The sequence below is a fragment of the Caretta caretta genome, chromosome 8 (genome assembly GCF_965140235.1).
Source record: "Caretta caretta isolate rCarCar2 chromosome 8, rCarCar1.hap1, whole genome shotgun sequence".
NCBI lineage: Eukaryota > Metazoa > Chordata > Testudines > Cheloniidae > Caretta > Caretta caretta.
In genome coordinates, this window is record NC_134213.1 from 107,902,178 (window position 1) to 107,921,032 (window position 18,855).

At 46.4% G+C, this 18,855-nt stretch overlaps 1 protein-coding gene across 7 annotated transcripts in view; it reads right to left on the reverse strand.

Annotated features, from left to right (window-relative positions):
• Nucleotides 1-18,855, reverse strand: part of ST3GAL3 (ST3 beta-galactoside alpha-2,3-sialyltransferase 3) — a 411,061-nt gene that overhangs the window by 162,351 nt on the left and 229,855 nt on the right. For all 7 annotated transcript variants that reach the window (XM_048862089.2, XM_048862090.2, XM_048862088.2 and 4 more), the window contains one exon: nt 7,289-7,383. In XM_048862089.2, coding sequence (XP_048718046.2) covers nt 7,289-7,383 — 95 coding nt within the window. The remainder of the gene's footprint in view (nt 1-7,288; nt 7,384-18,855) is intronic.

Genomic DNA, 18,855 nt, shown 5'->3' on the forward strand with positions numbered 1-18,855 from the left:
AGTGACTTTGTTTTATCAACAGAGATAAAACATGATTCATGCCAGAAAGCCAGATGTGCAGGAGACATTGCTATGCAACTAGAGTGCACGGAGAAGGGAAGGGGAGCAAGCTTTTTTGATGGTACTCTGATATGCTAGCTCTAGCCTGCCCTTGAATTCAATGGGCGTGCCTACACTGCAAAGGAAACCCCCGGCTGGCCCATGCCGGTTGACTTGGGCTCGAGGGGCTCAGGCTGAGGGGCCGTTTCACTGCAGTGCAGACTTCCAGGCTCGGGCAGCTCTGGGACCCTGCCACCTCGTAAGGCTCTAGAACCCGGGCTTCAGTCTGAGCCCGGAACTTTGCACAGCAATGAAAGGGCCCCACAGCCGGAGTCAGCTGGCACGGGCCAGCAGCGGGTGTCTAATTGATGTGTAGACAAACCCTGTATTTCCATTGAGAGAGCAGAGCTTTCTAGTCAGATAAAAAACAGAAAGTAGCTGGGCAGCTCTTAACCCAGAGTTTCTCCCAGATGCACTGACAGACCAAGGAAACCATCCAAACATACAACCAGGCACAAGAACAACAATTAACCACTGCAGAAGACAGCAATTAGGCTGTGTGCCAAGGCAAAGCCTGAGATTTCTTTGTCATGCAATCTGTCACTAATTCCGGATGTCATTCTTGCCGCGGGGAGGGAGCAAGTCCCCTTCTCAGTGCTGTATTTTACATTAAATAAAACCAAAATGCATCAGAGATGAACTTCCTATTTTCTTATTACAGCTGAAAAAAAAAAACCATTTAGATCCGAGAGTGGAATGCAAATTCTAGGATGGTGACAGGACCGTCCCGCCCAGTGGAACAGATATCACCTCAAAAGGCAAACAGATTTCAGTGCCAGCAAAGCAGGCCCTCTGCATAAAAAAAGCTCTAGAGGAAACAAAGATAATTGAAGAGCGGCAATTACTGCTAAACAATGACACGATTCCTGGCTAAATACACGGAGGAGAGATTAACACATTAAATTCTGTTTGTTTAGTTTTTAAGCCAAAAGCATTTGACACAGTGTAAACGGAGATCCAGCAAAGAAGCCTGCTAATTCTCCCTTTCTCACATCAGAGACCACAGACAGATCCTAGCCGCACTTCTCTGCTTAATCACTTTTTATACAACTTAAGATGCATCTAGTGACAAATGCTATTGATTGAGATTTCCAAAAATAACTAAGGAGTCCTCCTGCTCACTGTCCCTCTATACTCCAGATAACCCAGCTGAGGGAGGTGGATTCCTCTAGTGTTACTAGTCTCACTGAAAAAACAACGAGGAATCCTTGCGGCACCTTAGAGGCTAACAAATGTATTCCTCGTTTTTGCTGATTCAGAGGGGTAGCTGTGTTAGTCTGTAACTAGTCTCACTGGTGCTGTAAGCCCTTTTTGCACTGTTTGTTCACTGAAGAATCCTGCCCATAAAGCAGTGTACATGTCAGAGAAACCTCAGAGGTCCCTTGACACTGCATGCACACTCACCCCAGTATAACCTTCCATGCCAACAGAGGAGTGCTGCCAGAAACTTGTACAAAGAGAAAAGAAGAAATTTCATCTGAAAAAACCCCAAACAGTTAAACTGCTCAGGATTCCTGGAACCATGCCACCCTGTGCTGTGATCGCCTCTTTCCTCATAAAATAAGCCCCAGGACTGAACTCAGATAGTGCTTGGTGGGAAACACCCTTAAGGGAAAACCTAGACACTGTATAAAGATACAACAAGGAGTCCGGTGGCACCTTAAAGACTAACAGATTTATTGGGGCATAAGCTTTTGTGGGTTAAAAAACACTGCAGATGCATGGAGTGAAAATTACAGATACTGGCATAGATATCTGCAATTTTCACTCCATTCATCTGAAGAAGTGGGGTTTTTACCCACGAAAGCTTATGCCCCAATAAATCTGTTAGTCTTTAAGGTACCACCGGACTCCTCATTGTTTCTGTGGATACAGACTGACCCGGCTCCCCCTCGGATACTTGACCCTGTATAGGAAATGGTGATGGTTCTCCAGTAGGTGGCACCTCCAGGGTACCGGCAGCACCAAGTCTCAGAGCACAGGTCAGTTGACTCGGGCTTGCAGGGCTCAGGCTTGGTCTCGAACTCAGGAGCTGAGACCCTGCTGCATCATGGAGTTTCCGAACTCAGGCTCCAGCCCGAGCACCCACACTGCAATTTTTAGCCCCACGCTCCAAGCTTGAATTAGCAGCCCCAGGCCAACCGCAGCCAGGACGCTGTCTTTTATTGCAGTGTAGACATACTGGACCAATGCCATAACACAGAGGGGACGGTGCCGCTGGAGAGGTCAGCACTAGGAGTTCCCAGGACACTTTGTGTCAGAGTTTCGGTATCCTTGGCTATTTTAATCTGGGTAATTTCATTCTGCGGCCTCCAAGCACCGAGCAATTTCAATTAGATATTATATCCTTCACTTCCTGTCCCAGAACAGCTACCACATTTCACCTCAGAGGTGGGGGAAGTAAATTTATAGAAACACAAGGCCAATTAAGGAGAAATTATTGAACAGAATTTAAATATACAAAAATTCTTGATCTCTTGGATGGCTCATCAGGGATCTGAGTCTGTGACTGCACCAGACTGCAAACTCTGCCACTTGCAATTATGCATCCTATTTCCAGGCTTTAGCCAAGTCACTACAAGGAGGCAGCGAAATTACAATGGAAATAAAATGCACGTTTTTAATAGCAAGTGTAACCAAACTTTGGAATGGATTACCTAGGGATGTGGCAAATTCTCTAGCACTTGGAGTCTTTAAATCACGATTGGATTACCTTCTAAAAAGACAATCTAGTTCAGCCACAAATTATTGGTGTAAAAGCAGGAATCACGGGATGAAATCTAGGTCCTGTGTTATGCAGAAGTAGGGTTGTCAGCTTTTTAAGTTCTGAAAACCAATACCTCCACACCCCATCTCTTCCCCCAGAGGCCCCGCCCCTCTTCTTTTCCCAAAGCCCCGCCCCTGCTCCGCCTCTTTCCTTGATGCCCTGCTCCCCACTCACTCTTCTCCCACTTCCCCCACATTACTCATTGCTCTCCCACCTCCTCATCCCTCAATCCTCTCCACTTCTCCCCCACCCCAGCTGGGTTCCCTCTGCTCTGGGCTAGAATGGGAGCTGCAGCCTCACATGGCACCTGCTGCCTGCCCACCCACGAGATTCAGGTAGGAAGGGCCCCAGCTGAGCAGGGGCTGTTGTGGGTTGATGATCTGGCACACACCCCCGCCTGGGGTAACCAGACTTTTCGTATCGGGTCCCATGAACACTGCCAGGTCCTCTATTCGAATGGATTTTCCAGGCAAAAACTGGACACCTGGCAACCCTATGCAGAAGATTAGACTAGATGATCATGATGGTCCCTTCTGGTCTTAAAACCTATGACTGGACACATTTGCTCAGAAACATGACCTATCTGGATATCTACCTTCTTGGGAACCAGACATACAGGGAGAGGGATCCCAGGTTGGGATGTAAACAGGTGTCCTGGCTCTGTGTGATCAGAAATAACTATACAACCACCCCTAAAAATAGATGAGAAGTATATTTGTCTCAGACAGTTTGAGGGACTTGGGGCAACGGGATCAAACTTTGTTCTGATTCTATCATGGTCAGGATCTTTGCTTAGCAGAGGTGCCAGAGAGATTTCTCCACAATACTGTCTATTTCCAATGACTTGTATAAAAGAACTGGTAGCTCATTGTTCAGCAAAGCTCTCCACAGGACTTTCAACTGTGTACCTCAGGTGAAAAAGTTCTTGTCCACTACCTCCTGCTCCAGGGCCATTCATGGCGAGTCTACTACTGAGCAGCTTAGCCTGTTTGCATGTGTGTTTCTCTTACCTAGCAGGTAACTGATCACCAGGAAAGTTTGCACTGCAAACTGCCAAGCCTGCAGGCATTCCTGGCAGAGCAGGTGGGCTCCCAATGCCTCACCGCTTGATTATGAAGAACATATGATGGGCTCACAGCCACACCCAGTCTCTGAAGGTCCTCACCTAGTCAGGGCTACATTCACCTTGAGGACCTTTATGGGCAGCTGTTCTTCTTGACGTGACTCAGCACATTAGCCTGTGAAGAGGGATTTCACAACCTATGGCCAAATTAAGAAGTGAAGCCCTGAGGAAAGGAGGATCTTACTGGTGCAGCTATGTGGAGGTCTCTGCAATGGAGTGTGCAAAGTGAATGTTTCACATCTGGAGATGGAACTGTCTTTACAATGAAATTTCTCACAGAAAATTAGGATTCCTCCTGAACTGTGTCAGAATAATCAGCATGCTGCCTTCTGTTGATGTGATAGTGTATGAAGAGCTTGTAACACTGGCCTGTGCCTTTCTGACCCCGTTCTAGCCTTTGACTCTCAACTTACACAGACACGTTACCCCAAAGTAGTGCAGCTCTGTAAACAGGACTCTGCAAGATCGTTCCTGCCTGGAACCCTCATGAATAAACCAGAGACTAGGTGATACAGGGCCTGCTACAGGGTTCATTTCAAAGACACAAGCACTGAACAAAAGGCCATGAATTCAAAAGCCCTTCAGAGTTCAAAGCTTGGAATACAGAAAGCAGCTTCAATAATACAAGGGAGAATGGGAGGGTTCTGCCTGAAAAATTGTTGATTCCATTGTATCACTTACCTTTAAGTAATTAGATCAGAGTGTAATTATTGGGTAGGAATCTCCAGGAATGCCCTGAATACTAGGAGGACAGCAAACCCTTCCTGTAACATTACTTCAAAAATTAGACTCCTGCATGTGGACTAGACCATGATGAGATTCACAAGTCCTCAATAAAACCTTTCCGACCTCAGCCTAGGTGGAGCTGGTGCCAATAAACACCCAATACCTTTCACAAGGTAGATCTTGTAGGAAAATTCCAACTCTCAGCATTAAGGGGCTTCCTACCACACCGAACAGAACCCCACCCTATCAGTTTCAACGTACGCATATCTCCTCCTAATTTCCTGAGCTATCCAGTCTGCTCTGTCTTTCCCACGCACACCACAGCTCTGACAGTCTTCAGCTTGCACAAGCATGGTGACTTATCTCCACACTGCCTGCCTAGGTCAGTTGTTTGGATATCATTAGACGTGCTCTGACTGAAGGCCCTAATGAGGTGCTGATCCCATCATCAAGTCACTCAATTCATCCAGAACGTGTCCCGTGGGATGGCTAGAAAAGACTGATGCACGAATTCCAAGTGACGTGTGACACAAAAGGGGCGCCATTCACATCGCTAGAACTCTCGGCCTGTCAGCACAGCCATTAGAAACCCTGCTTTACACAGATTTATAATTCATCCCTCCCACACACAGAAATTGCTCTAGACTGAAACTTGGCATAAAGTTTAGTCCCAGGAGGGCATTAAAAAAACCCATTCAGCTGTTTCCATCCCATTGCTTCAGCTCTCAGCCATTTAAATAATGGCAATTTCTCATTTCTCTTCTTAACTGAGGAAATCCAATATAAAACAACAGATTTACATAACACTGGTGGTGACACAAGCTGGCAGCAGCCAGGAAACCCAGAGCAAAAGCTGCCAAAGCCACTCAGTCATCCCTCTCTGGCAAGTTTCTCCATTTGGATTCAGTTTAGCAAAATGAGTTTTATTAGGCCTGGCTGCAGTCATGCGTAATCTTCAAACCTCATCCCCAGCCCAGTCAGGACGCCTGCCCCTGCCCTTGTACACCTCGGGTGCCTGCTTCAAGCAAAGATCCCCTCTTGTGGCTGATGTATCATTCCCACTTGTGCTTCCACTGTTGCTTCTAGTGGCCTATACAGCAATCCCTTCTGGCTGACGTACACAGCAGTAATCACTTTCTCACCGAGCTGGGAGGCAAACATACAAACCGGAGGGGAGAAGGACTACACTGCGCGTCAGAAGAACCTGGTCAACGAAGTCTGAGCTTTGATCAGAGACCCTTTGTTCCTACTACTGCCACGTTCAGCTAACTGAACCTGCCACCACGGCTCAACTAAGACACAGGCACCCTAGGGCCATGCCTAAGACCACCCCAGTTCACGGTTACATCAGAATCTAATCTAAAGCTTTAACTTTAAGCAGGAAAAAAGAAATTTCTAGCCCTCATGGTTGTGAAAAAACTTGAAAATGTGACCACCATGTAAGTGAAGCAGCAACATCTGCCAGGGTCTGCTGACAATCTGAAATGATAGCTCAGAGGTGTGAACTGCTCCATTCATGTCACTAGGGTGGTAACCCTGAGATCCACTGCTCGAGGGAAGGGGACGACCACGCACACCAACACCTCACTAGTAGAGAACTGTGGCATGGAAGGAGAAGAAGAATGAAAGCAGGCCTGTTCCACTCACGCAAATAGGCACACACCTTGGCTACAGGGGCAGGTAACTGCCCACGCTTCCCTGCTGCCACACCTGACTTTCTCAGGAAGGAGGAGGGGAGCACTCCAAATGGCTGGGCAGGGCCATGGGAATGGACCCGTGCCCCACCATCATCACCATGTTATGATGTTCCCAGGGCCCCAGTTGGCTTTCATGTGACCCGCCCTGCCTTATCTCCAACAAGGAGATTTTAGACCAGATTACTACCCCACAGAGAGAAGCGCTCTTCTCACTGCTTTCAGTGTATTCTACCACCAGCCACACGGCTCCAAATATCACAGCCACAGGAATAAAAGCTAATGATAAGGGTCACATTTTCTGTTTTTCTTATACTAAGCCCATCACTGTGGTACCTGAGTGGGTTTTTTGGGTCTGTTGTGGATCCTCAGGGATCCCACAAGTAACTAACTATGTAGGCACGTACACAGAGATAATCATCAGCCAGTGGTCACACCAGGGCTCTGCAAACCTACCGGCAAGCAGTGCTACTTGCCCTTCTGTCTGTGGCCAATTAGAATGATTTTCAAATCGGTTTGGTGCCTGAAGGGGCATTTCGGCTGCTTCTGCCAGCCATATTACTATAAACCAACACCCCTGGTGACACTGGAATATTGTACATACTAGTAGAGTGCTCTGCATAACACGGGCACTGCTGCACTTCGATTTTCACTGGGGTCTTAACTGTGCTCCCAAACGCCAGCTTCTAGGGCACACGCCCTGGCTGGGCTGGTCTGGTCTCTCAGAACATGCATAAATTCACCATACTCAAACTGGAAAGAAACCACAGCACAACAGATCAAACCACTCTGCGTTTACAAAACAAAACAAAATTGCAGGGCAAATTTCCTGACTCCACAACCGTATCTGCTCTCCCCCGACATACAGTTTCATCATACCTTGTCCTTTAATTCCAAAGGGAGGTACAAAGTCCCTGATCCGTGCCCACTTTTTGAAGGAATCATCCAAGAACATTGGTGCTGGCTTGGAGAACCTGAAAAACAAAACAAGAGACACACAAATGTGAACCAGGGGAGGAATAACTTTCTGTAGGAGGCTCTGGGGACTCACTGCCCAAGTGCTGATTGCATACTCTCAGAAGGAAAACAACTGTAGGTCTATTGTCAAGTTTTATTACTACCTTGGAATCCACCCACAGAGGAACCAACACGAGTTTCATGCAGGAGCTGGGTTTTCTGAGACAAATGCGGCACTTCACAAACCTGCAACTCACTTCCCACTCAGCAGGTTAGAAAGCCCTGCCAGGTGAGCTTAGTTACCGCAAGTCAGGAGACTCTCAGAGACACCGAAACTATCCAAGTTAGAATGAGTTTTAGTTGATGCTAACAAGACGCTGCCACGTTCTTAACACAGAATCTGCTGCGGCAGAGGGGAGTAGACGGAGAGCCTAAATTGTTCATCTCATATAACAATGACCTTCTGATTAAAATAGCAGAGAGGGGCTGCTCAGCAAGACAACACAGACATGAGCAGCAAAGACTTAATCCCTAATCAATTAAACCACAAGCCTGTCTGTCTGGGATAACTGACGCTTGCCAGGACTGGCACTCTGGCAAGCCTCTGTGGGCACAGCCGTGCCTGGAGCACTTTTCTTGGAAGTCGAGGTCCACCTGCGAGGGCACAGGCAAGCGTGGGTGCTCACGCAGACCTGGGTGCAAAGATGTACAGGTAGGTAGAGCTGCACCAGTGTGTTTGTGGTGTATTTTAGATACAGATGCACAAGTATGACTCTGAGAGTATCTGAACGTGCAGGGTGAGTTGTGAAAGTAGATAAAGGGGCATCTACATAGGTGGCTGCTTACGTCTGGTCTCTGCATGCAGAGCTACTATCTGAGCCAGCACACAAACACAAGAAGGCAAACGTGGCTGAGGAGGCTATGAAATAGCACTTAGTAGTTTACAGAGCCTGGAAACAGATGCAGTTCTTCTCTTCTCTCATCAGGAATATCCAGTCACTAAACTTATAAATGATCCAGGAGACCTGCCACACCAAGCCAAACAAGTACCCGGCCTCCAGAACCACTTACAAATGAAAGAGAACTTGCCCTTAACTACTGGGACTGAAAGCCTGTGGAAACATTCCCGCTAGGGAGAGACAACCGCCAGTTTGTTCTTTTCTGGATGAAGAATCACTGGCCTGCAGCTAAGACAATGCCAGTCTGAAGGAAAAGGTCACCACGCTACCATCCAGGAGCAACTCTGGAAATATTAGCTCCCAAGAGAGGCCGGAGTCGAGGACAGATTTAGAGGCCTGGCGGGAACACCAGTCAGCACGGAGTGCAGCAGGAGCATTCCCCAGGAAGTGCAGTAGAACCTGAGAGTTACGAACACTGCAGGAGCGGAGGTGTTTGTATCTCTGAAATGTTCATAACTCTGAACAAAACATTATGGTTGTTCCTGAAAAAGTTTTACAACTGAACAGTGACTTAATACAGCTTTGAAACTTTACTATGCAGAAGCAAAATGCTGCTTTTCCCGTATTTTTTTTTTTACTAGTTTATGTTTAACACAGCACTGTATTATATTTGCATTTTTTTGATCTCTGCTGCAGCCTGATTGTGCACTTCCAGTTCGAAATGAGGTGTGTGGCTGACTGGTCAGTTCGCAACTCTGAGGTTCTACTGTATACAAACCCTATCAGAAATCTGTTCATTTCAGAGCATTAACACAGCAGCAGCAGCCTACCAATGCAAAACTGAAAAGCAAGCTGTGAAAAAGCATGAAAGCTGCAGGTGAAGCTAGGAAAGAAAGGCAACACAGCCACTTTCAGATCCTAACACAACCAGCCTCCCAACTCCCTCCTCTCAGGGAGTAACTACAGCCTGCCTTCCTGCAGCCCCCCCTTGCTACTTACAGCTCCTGGGCTTTTTACAGGCCCCTCCTGTTCCCTCCCAGCTGCATCTGCCTCTAATTAGTTGCCCATGCAACCTTAACACTACTCTCTTCCAGTAATGCCCCAATATGCCTCATTAACACACAGACCTTTACTCTGCCAACCCCACAGTACTAAAATGTATGACCTGTTCACCTCCTTTTACAACCCTTCACCGTCACACACAGGATTCCACCTACTGCTGTTAAAGGACAACAACAACAACAAAGGGTTTTTGAACAGGAAAAGCGGTGTTGTTGGTAGGAGTTAATAGTCATTTAGGTAGCTGTACATATCATCTCCTGCAATTTGTATACTGAGCCAACCAGGCCCGCCTCTGCCTACATCACCTGGGTCCCATGGGCCCTGCTCTGGCACACCTCCGCAGCTATGTCCCGACCCATTCACTCCCCTCTCCAACCTGCCCCTGTACCAAGGCCCCCCCCACTGCAAGGAAACACATCTCCCTTAAGTGTTCGCTCCCTGGTATAGAAAGGTTTCTACTGCTGTTACTCCCCACCCTCTTGTAACCTGACTTACAGACAGTGCCTTGAGCAAAGGACAAGCACGTTACAGCCGAATGGTGTTCCCGGTCGTGTTTCAGAATGGTTGGCGGGGGCAGTTTGTGGCATGGCTGGCAAGAGACATCACAGACTGGGTTTCTGTTCCAAAACATTGACAGCTTTATGTTTGAGAGAGAGAACCTCTGACTACTGATCAATAGGCATACACCCTCTCTGAGAACCAGTGAAGTGTCAGAGATCCTAATGTTTCTCTGCCACCCCGTACATTTTCTGGTCAGCCACAAACCCTCCGATTTCCATGGGTGGTACTGCAGATGCTCTCCACCCTCACCTCCAAGGGTTAGCAGCCTGTGCCGTAAGCTTGGCGTCAGTCTTTAAACAATCAAGTAACAAAACAGCAACTCAGGATTAGTTGTTGGCACCTTTAAACGAAGAGAAAAATTCCCTCAAACCTTCAAAATGCAAGCGCTTAAGTGCAGCACTTAGACCAAGACCCTGCCTGGGCAAGTCTCACCCAGCTCTGCCTCTGAGCAAAACTGGCCTACTGGTTCTTGATTGGTCCGTGCTCCTCTTGGCCCTTCTCGGTTTCTGCAGGATTGTCTTCTTGGCTACCCACTCTGAATGGATTTTCCTCAGGCAGGGCGTGTCAGTCCAGCAGGGACCAAAGAAGGCTTTGATCCTGTTCCCCCCAAAATAAAATTAACATCATTATGCACCAGTTGTAACAACCTCCAGCCTTTCAGTCCAAAACTCCTTTTGCTTTACTTGGGGGCTTGTGATTAACTTATCCTTCCTTATGTTACCTGAAAGGTGAGTTCACAGCCAGTAATCTCAACTCGGTCTGTGATTCATCCAGCTGTCAGTACCTCTCAGTTTAACAGCTCAAGGCAGCAGAAGGAAACTGAATTTTTTGGGACAGCCTGTAACTTGGGAACCTTTTTGTCAAATGACCCCAAATTTGGATCATTAATACTACCCTGTGGCCCATGAGGCACATCAAATTTCAAAGCACTCCAAGTAACCATTCACATTTTAGAGCACTTAAAAGAGTCGAGCTTTAAAACATATAAAATGGTGGGCTGGAAACCCACTAGCTGTTTTTCTGTATTGGTGTATGCACACTGTAAAAATGTATATTTTCTTAACTATCACTCTCAGTGTAGGTCCCCCAAAGATTTAGAGGGCGCCATGCACTACCTTGCGTAAAAATGGACAGCACCATTGAAACAGCTCTGACCTGCATGACATCAATAGCTGGATTTTTAAATCTGCACAAAAAACCCTCCAAAACAAACAAAAATCCAAGCCCCTAGAAACTTTTTGAAAAATGGCTATTAAGCAGAAGTTGTGACAACCTTATACTCTAGCTCTTCCCCTCCTACACACGCATATGACCAGCTGTTCTGCACGTCACTTTTTGAGGAATCTCAAATAATCTGAAGTTGGTACTTCACACATTTTCAGACTGTTTCCAATAGACCATGCCCAAGTGAACTACTAGAAATATGTGATGAAGACCCACCTCTGGAGTTTGATATTGATTGAGCAGCTATTACAATGGAAGACGTTAGAAAAGTCATCAGTAAATGCAAAAACGGGGAAGATGCTGACATCGTTACTGAAGAGACATTTATAGCAAGTGATGAAACTTTACTTGCGTTTTTGGATAAAATATGGAATGAAGAAAAGAACCCAGCCCAATGGAAGGGAGGCCTTCTAATAAAGTTGCCAAAGAAGGGTGCCTTACCAACAGCAATAACTGGAGAGGAATCACATCACTCTCAGAGCCTGGGGAAATCACGTGCAGCACCCTCCCGGAAGGTAACAAGAAACAAATGAATCTCCAACTCAGAGAAACAAGCAGTGCTTAGAACACTGGGATCACGGGCAGACCACAGTGTTGTTCTCAGACCAACACCCCTTGTGATCATTTTTACAGATTTCCAGAATGCTTTTGACAATGCACACAGAGATAGACTTTGTCTCTGAGTTGGAGATTCATTTGTTTCTTGTTACCTTTCAGGAGAATGCCACACATGATTAGCCCAGGCTCTGAGAGTGATGCGATTCCTCTCCAGTTATTGCAATTGGTAAGGCCACCCTTCTTTGGCAACTTTATTAGAAGGCCTCCCTTCCATTGGGCTGGGTTCTTTTCTTTGTTCCATATTTATTCAAAAACCAAGGAAAATGTCATCATTTGCTTTAAACAGTATGGCATGTTACTGAATACCAGAAAAATAATGATCATACCGATCCTTGGCTACTGTAATGCTGAATATGCAGTCAGAGATGGTGACGACATCAGCCAATGGTTTTCAATGACAACTGGAGTAAGAAAAGGATGTACTAAGGCCCCCTTCTGTTTGCACTGGTCATTGACTCTGTCATGAGGAAAGTAACCACAGAAGGCAACAGAGGAATTCGATGGACAAATGATAAAGCACAGTTGGATGACCTTAGGTTTGCTGATGACACTGCTTAGTTCAACACACAAGTTAATGGGAAAAAAGGCCCAGTTTTGGCATACACAGCCCAACAAGTTTGTATGTTTGCAACAAGGGGAAGACAAAATATATGGCTCTGAACGTCCCAAAAGCAACCATCAGAGTAGATTGAGAAACACTAGAAGAAGTTAGTCATTTTACCTATTGAGGGAGTGAGATGTGCAGTGTTGGTGACACCATGCTAGAAGTCAAGCAACTAATACGTAAAGCAGCAAACAACTTTCATAAACTTGAAAAGATTTGAAAAAGTAGCATGACTGGCACTGATAAAACTATGAATTTTTAACACCGGCATCATGTCTGTCATAAGAACAGCCATACTGGGTCAGACCAATGGTCTGTTTAGCCCAGTACCCTGTCTCCAACCATGGCCAAAGCATTAGGGAGTGTTCAGAACAGTGCAATTATGGAGTGATCCACCCGTCTTCCACTTACAGCTTCTGATATTAGAACATAAGAATAGCCATATCGGGTCAGACCAATGGTCCATGTAGCTCAGCATCCTGTCTGCCAACAGTGGCCAATGCCAGGTGCTTCAGAGGGAATGAACAGAATAGGTAATCATCAAGTGGTCCATCCCCTGTCGCCCATTCCCAGCTTCTGGGAAACAGAGGCTAGGAACACCATCCCTGCCCATCCTGGCTAATAACCACTGCTGGACCTATCCTCCATGAATTTATCTGGTTCTTTTTTGAACCCAATTATAGTCTTGGCCTTCACAACATCCTCTGACAAAGAGTCCACAGGTTGACTGTGCATTGTGTGAACAAATACCGCTTTTTGTTTGCTTTAATTTCATAGGGTGGCCCCTAGTTCTTGTGTTATGAGGAATAAACAACACTTCTTTATGCACTTTCTCCACACCAGTCATGATTTTATAGACCTCTATCATATTCCCCTTAGTTGCCTCTTTTCAAAGCTGAAAAGTCCCAGTCTTATAATTTCTCCTCTACTCCTGGGAGAATTCTGCGTCACTGTGCATGTGCAGAATTCATGTGCCTCACAGATTTTTTTGCTTCCCGGCAGAAAAATGACTTCTGACAGGGAAGGAAAGGGAAGCCATAAGAGCAGTCATGCGCCTCACCCCAGCAGCGCAGGCAGGTTGGTTTGGGCGTCTGGAGCAGCTGGTAGAGATGTAAATCACTGCTGGAGAGGGAGGAGGGCTGGGCAGTCGTTCGCGCGCGCGCATGTGTATGTGTCTGTGTGAGAGATTCTGTCCCTCTGGCTCGCGATTGCAGCATGCTCAGTGTGGAAGGGCAGGGATTCGGGGTGTTTTAAGGAGGTAGGTGTAGGGCAGGTTGTGTCCCCTCAGACAGAACAGAATTTAGCAGCCTACCTGCTTAGTGAATTGTCTCTGTGAATTCTCCCAGGAGTATAAAACAGGTGTAAAAGATTTAAGGCTCTTTTATATTGCCAGAGTGGGGTAAAGGACAGTATAGCCTCATAAATGCTTATGATGCTTTAGTGATTAGAACTGGTCTGAATTTTTGGACTGAAAAAATTTCCTATCAAAATTTGCTCCATGACCTGTTTGCTACGGACCTTTCTGGAGATGGTCAGTAGCGAATATAAATTGTGAGTTTGATTTCCCAACCCTCACTTGCTCTTCAGTTATCTATGATGTAACGCTGAGCATATGGCTGCATATATTTGTTGACTAATAACTAGAAATAAAGGTTCAAACCTAGCTACTTTACTATGAGACAAAGGGGGTTTGGAGATTTCCTTCAAGGCACCCCACTTCCATTCTCCATCCATTGTATTGTAGTTTAAATAAATTACCAAAATAATTGAAACCAGTGAGATTATATTGTGTTACTTTGACTAATAAAATATGCAGAATTTTGAAGATTTTTAAAATATTGCACCCAGAATTTTTATTTTTTTCATAGAATCATAGAGTATCAGGGTTGGAAGGGACCTCAGGTGGTCATCTAGTCCAACCCCCTGCTCAAAGCAGGACCAATCCCCAACTAAATCATCCCAGCCAGGCCTTTGTCAAGCCTGACCTTAAAAACTTCTAGGGAAGCTGTCAAGGTTCCTCCCCCACTCTGAACTCTAGGGAACAGATGTGGAGACCTGCATGAAAAACCTCCTAAGCTTATCTTTACCAGCTTAGGTCAAAACTTCCCCAAGGTACAAAATATTCCACCCGTTGTCCTTGGACTGGCCGCTACCACCACCAAACTAATACTGGTTACTGGGGAAGAGCTGTTTGGACGCGTCTTTCCCCCCAAAATACTTCCCAAAACCCTGCACCCCACTTCCTGGACAAGGTTTGGTAAAAAGCCTCACCAATTTGCCTAGGTGACTACAGACTCAGACCCTTGGATCTTAAGAACAATGAACAATCCTCCCAACACTTGCACCCCCCCTTTCCTGGGAAATGTTGGATAAAAAGCCTCACCAATTTGCATAGGTGACCACAGACCCAAACCCTTGGATCTGAGAACAATGAAAAAGCATTCAGTTTTTTACAAGAAGACTTTTAATAAAAAATAGAAGTAAATAGAAATAAAGAAATCCCCCCTGTAAAATCAGGATGGTAGATATCTTACAGGGTAATTAGATTCAAAAACATAGAGAACCCCTCTAGGCAAAACCTTAAGTTACAAAAAAAGATACACAGACAGAAATAGTTATTCTATTCAGCACAGTTCTTTTCTCAGCCATTTAAAGAAATCATAATCTAACACATACCTAGTTAGATTACTTACTAAAAGTTCTAAGACTCCATTCCTGGTCTATCCCCGGTAAAGACCAGCATATAGACAGACACACAGACCCTTTGTTTCTCTCCCTCCTCCCAGCTTTTGAAAGTATCTTGTCTCCTCATTGGTCATTTTGGTCAGGTGCCAGCGAGGTTACCTTTAGCTTCTTAACCCTTTACAGGTGAGAGGAGCTTTCCCCTGGCCAGGAGGGATTTCAAAGGGGTTTACCCTTCCCTTTATATTTATGACAGAAGCAGATTCTACCACCTCCCTAGGTAACCCATTACAGTGTTTCACCACCCTCCTAGTGAAAACGTTTTTCCTAATATCCAACCTAAACCTCTCCCACTGCAACTTGAGACCATTATTTCTCGTTCTGTCATCTGCAACCACTGAGAACAGTCTAGATCCATCATCTTTGGAACCCCCTTTCAGGTAGTTGAAAGCAGCTATCAAATCCCCCCTCATTCTTCACTTCTGCAGACTAAACAAGCCCAGTTCCCTCAGCCTCTCCTCATAAGTCATGTGTTCCAGTCCCCTAATCCTTTTTGTTTCCCTCCGCTGGACGTTTTCCAATTTTTCCACATCCTTCTTGTAGTGTGGGGCCCAAAACTGACACAGTACTCCAGATGAGGCCTCACCAATGTCAAATAGAGGGGAACGATCATGTCCCTCGATCTGCTGGCAATGCCCCTACTTATACATCCCAAAATGCCGTTAGCCTTCTTGGCAACAAGGGCACACTGTTGACTCATATCCAGCTTCTCGTCCACTGTAACCCCTAGGTCCTTTTCTGAAGAACTGCTGCATAGCCATTCGGTCCCTAGTCTGTAGCGGTGCATGGGATTCTTCCGTCCTAAGTGCAGGACTCTGCACTTGTCTTTGTTGAACTTCATCAGATTTCTTTTGGCCCAATCCTCTAATTTGTCTAGGTCCCTCTGTATCCTATCCCTCCCCTTCAGCGTATCTACCACTCCTCCCAGTTTAGTGTCATCTGCAAACTTGCTGGGGGTGCAATCCACACCATCCTCCAGATCATGAATGAAGATATTGAACAAAACCGGCCCCAGGACCAAGCACTCCACTTGATACCGGCTGCCAACTAGACATGGAGCTATTGATCACTACCTGTTGAGCCTGACAATCTAGCCAGCTTTCTATCCACCTTATCGTCCATTCATCCAGCCCATAATTCTTTAACTTACTGGCAAGAATACTGTGGAAGACCGTGTCAAAAGCTTTGCTAAAGTCAAGGAACAACATGTCCACTGCTTTCCCCTCATCCACAGAGCCAGTTATCTTATCACAGAAGACACTTACATTAATCAGGCATGACTTGCCCTTGGTGAATCCATGCTGACTGTTCCTGATCACTTTCCTCTCCTCTAAGTGCTTCAGAATTGATTCCTTGAGGACCTGCTCCATGATTTTTCCAGGGCCTGAGGTGAGGCTGACTGGCCTGTAGTTCCCAGGATCCTCCTTCTTCCCTTTTTTAAAGATGGGCACTACATTAGCCTTTTTCCAGTCGTCCGGGACTTCCCCCAATCGCCACGAGTTTTCAAAGATAATGGCCAATGGCTCTGCAATCACATCCGCCTACTCCTTTAGCACTCTCGGACGCAGTGCATCCGGCCCCATGGACTTGTGCTTGTCCAGCTTTTCTAAATAGTCCCGAACCACTTCTTTCTTCACAGAGGGCTGGTCACCTCCTCCCCATGCTGTGCTGCCCAGTGCAGCAGTCTGGGAGCTGACCTTGTTCGTGAAGACAGAGGCAAAAAAAGCATTGAGTACATTAGCTTTTTCCACATCCTCTGTCACTAGGTTGCCTCCCTCATTCAGTAAGGGGCCCACACTTTCCTTGACTTTCTTCTTCTTGATAACATATCTGAAGAAACCCTTCTTGTTACGCTTAACATCGCTTGCTAGCTGCACCTCCAGGTGTGATTGTCTGCAAAGATTACAAAGGCAGCATATAGCCTCCAAAATCAGATTTCTAAAATAAACAGACACACAACTTATTTGTTTTGGCATGAAACCTATCTCCTGCTCTGTTTTTTCACGTCCAGATGTACTCAGGATTAGCTCAACACCTTCTAAAGCAGGCACAAGAGCTAGATAGTTTGGTAATAAAATGGCTAATGGGAGACTGACCAAACCTGACAAACTCCTGATAAGTACCCAGCATCGCCCCCCAGAATAACTGGCTCAGCTCTCGAGATACCAGCACTTAGAAAAGCATGAAGAGAAAGGCTAATTTCGGTAAGAGAGCTCTTCCCAACCAGCCCCCGATGTACATTCTGCTCCTCATCCCCTTCCTTTAGAGAAGTTGCTTGGTTTGATAGTGCAGGGGAAGGGGGAGGCTTGTCCTAGCCTGACTTCACATCTCTTCCTAACATTAATCCCCTGTCAAAAATCAAATTAGCTTGAAGGGAGGTGAAGTAATGTAAGGAACGGTATGTAAAAGGATTAACCCCATCCTGCAAACGACACACTTCCGTTCCTCACTCAGTATGGCAGGCTGTGCCATGAATGGCTGGCTGGAAGAGGAAAAGCTGAAAGATTTCTTCTCTAAAGATACCATCTGTGCAGGATTGTTTTACAAGGTCTCTGCTTCTTAGCATGAGACAGGAGGAACACCCAAGGTCTAGACGGATTTTGGGCCTCACAGACAGCGGTAGGGCCAGGCTGACAACAAAGCCCCTTATTGAACCTTCAAGCTGCTGCCCTGTGAACATCCCAGTTAGTTCCTTCCAGAATCCTGGGCTAGCTGATGCATCTGGGCACCTGGCACAGAGCACTGATGAGACAATCTGCTACTTCTGGGTGGCTCCTTTGAAGCCCTTGATAGACATTCCAAAGGAAACCCAATTTGGACCGCAGCCACAAAGGTCGATGGCTTCAAAGTTCCCAATAACAACCTTATCACTAGATCACACTCTACCCTGCGGTGACTCAGAAATTGACAGAACTGAAGTGCTGTTTCATCAATGGCAGCATCTGCACCCGAGGGGCTCTCTGTCTGCATGTGAGGTATTGGTCTCAATGTTGATGTTCCCAGTGCCTTCTGCACCTAGAATCTCCACGCATGCAGTGTCTATACCTTGCCAGATTTTGCTGGATTCTTGGGTTCTGATATCAGAGAACTACGAGGTGGAAGCTGAGTGAGAACAGCAGCTAATCCGAGAGATATAGGGTTCTACTTAGTCACAGACTAACCACAGATTTCTCTGACGTTGAGTAGATCTTTGCAGCTGTATGAGATCAAAGGTAATATATTGTCCCCAAGAAGGTTAAAGGCTCTCCCTTTTTGTCCTGCTCTGCCCAGTGTTCTGCTCTAGCACAACCAGCTTTGATGGTAGCTCTGATTCTAAGGAGGAGGTTACCAGCCCATGGCGCGACAGTAATACTGTAGGAGAGGGGGGTTCTCAAACTGTGGGTCGCAACCCCATTTTAATGGGGTCATCATGGCTGGTGTTAGACTTGCTGGGGCCTGAGGCCAAAGCCGAAACCTGAGCCCCACCACCCAGGGTCAAAGCTGAAGCCCAAGGGCAAAATCCCTGGGCAGCGGGGCTCAGGCTACAGGCCCCCAGCCTGGGGCTGAAGCCTTTGGGCTTCAGCTTTGGCCCCTCTGCCTGGGGTGGTAGGGCTTGGGTGGGCTCAGGCTTTGGTATCCCCTTCCCCTCGGGGTCATGTAGTAATTTGAGTTGTCAGAAGGAGGTCGCAGTGCAATGAAGTTTGAGAACCGCTGCTGCTGAGTAACAGGCCTTCGTGACTGGTAGTTAGTTAAGCTGTGAAAGGAGGCTTCTGCCTTGGTGGAGTGTCTTCCCCAAACCT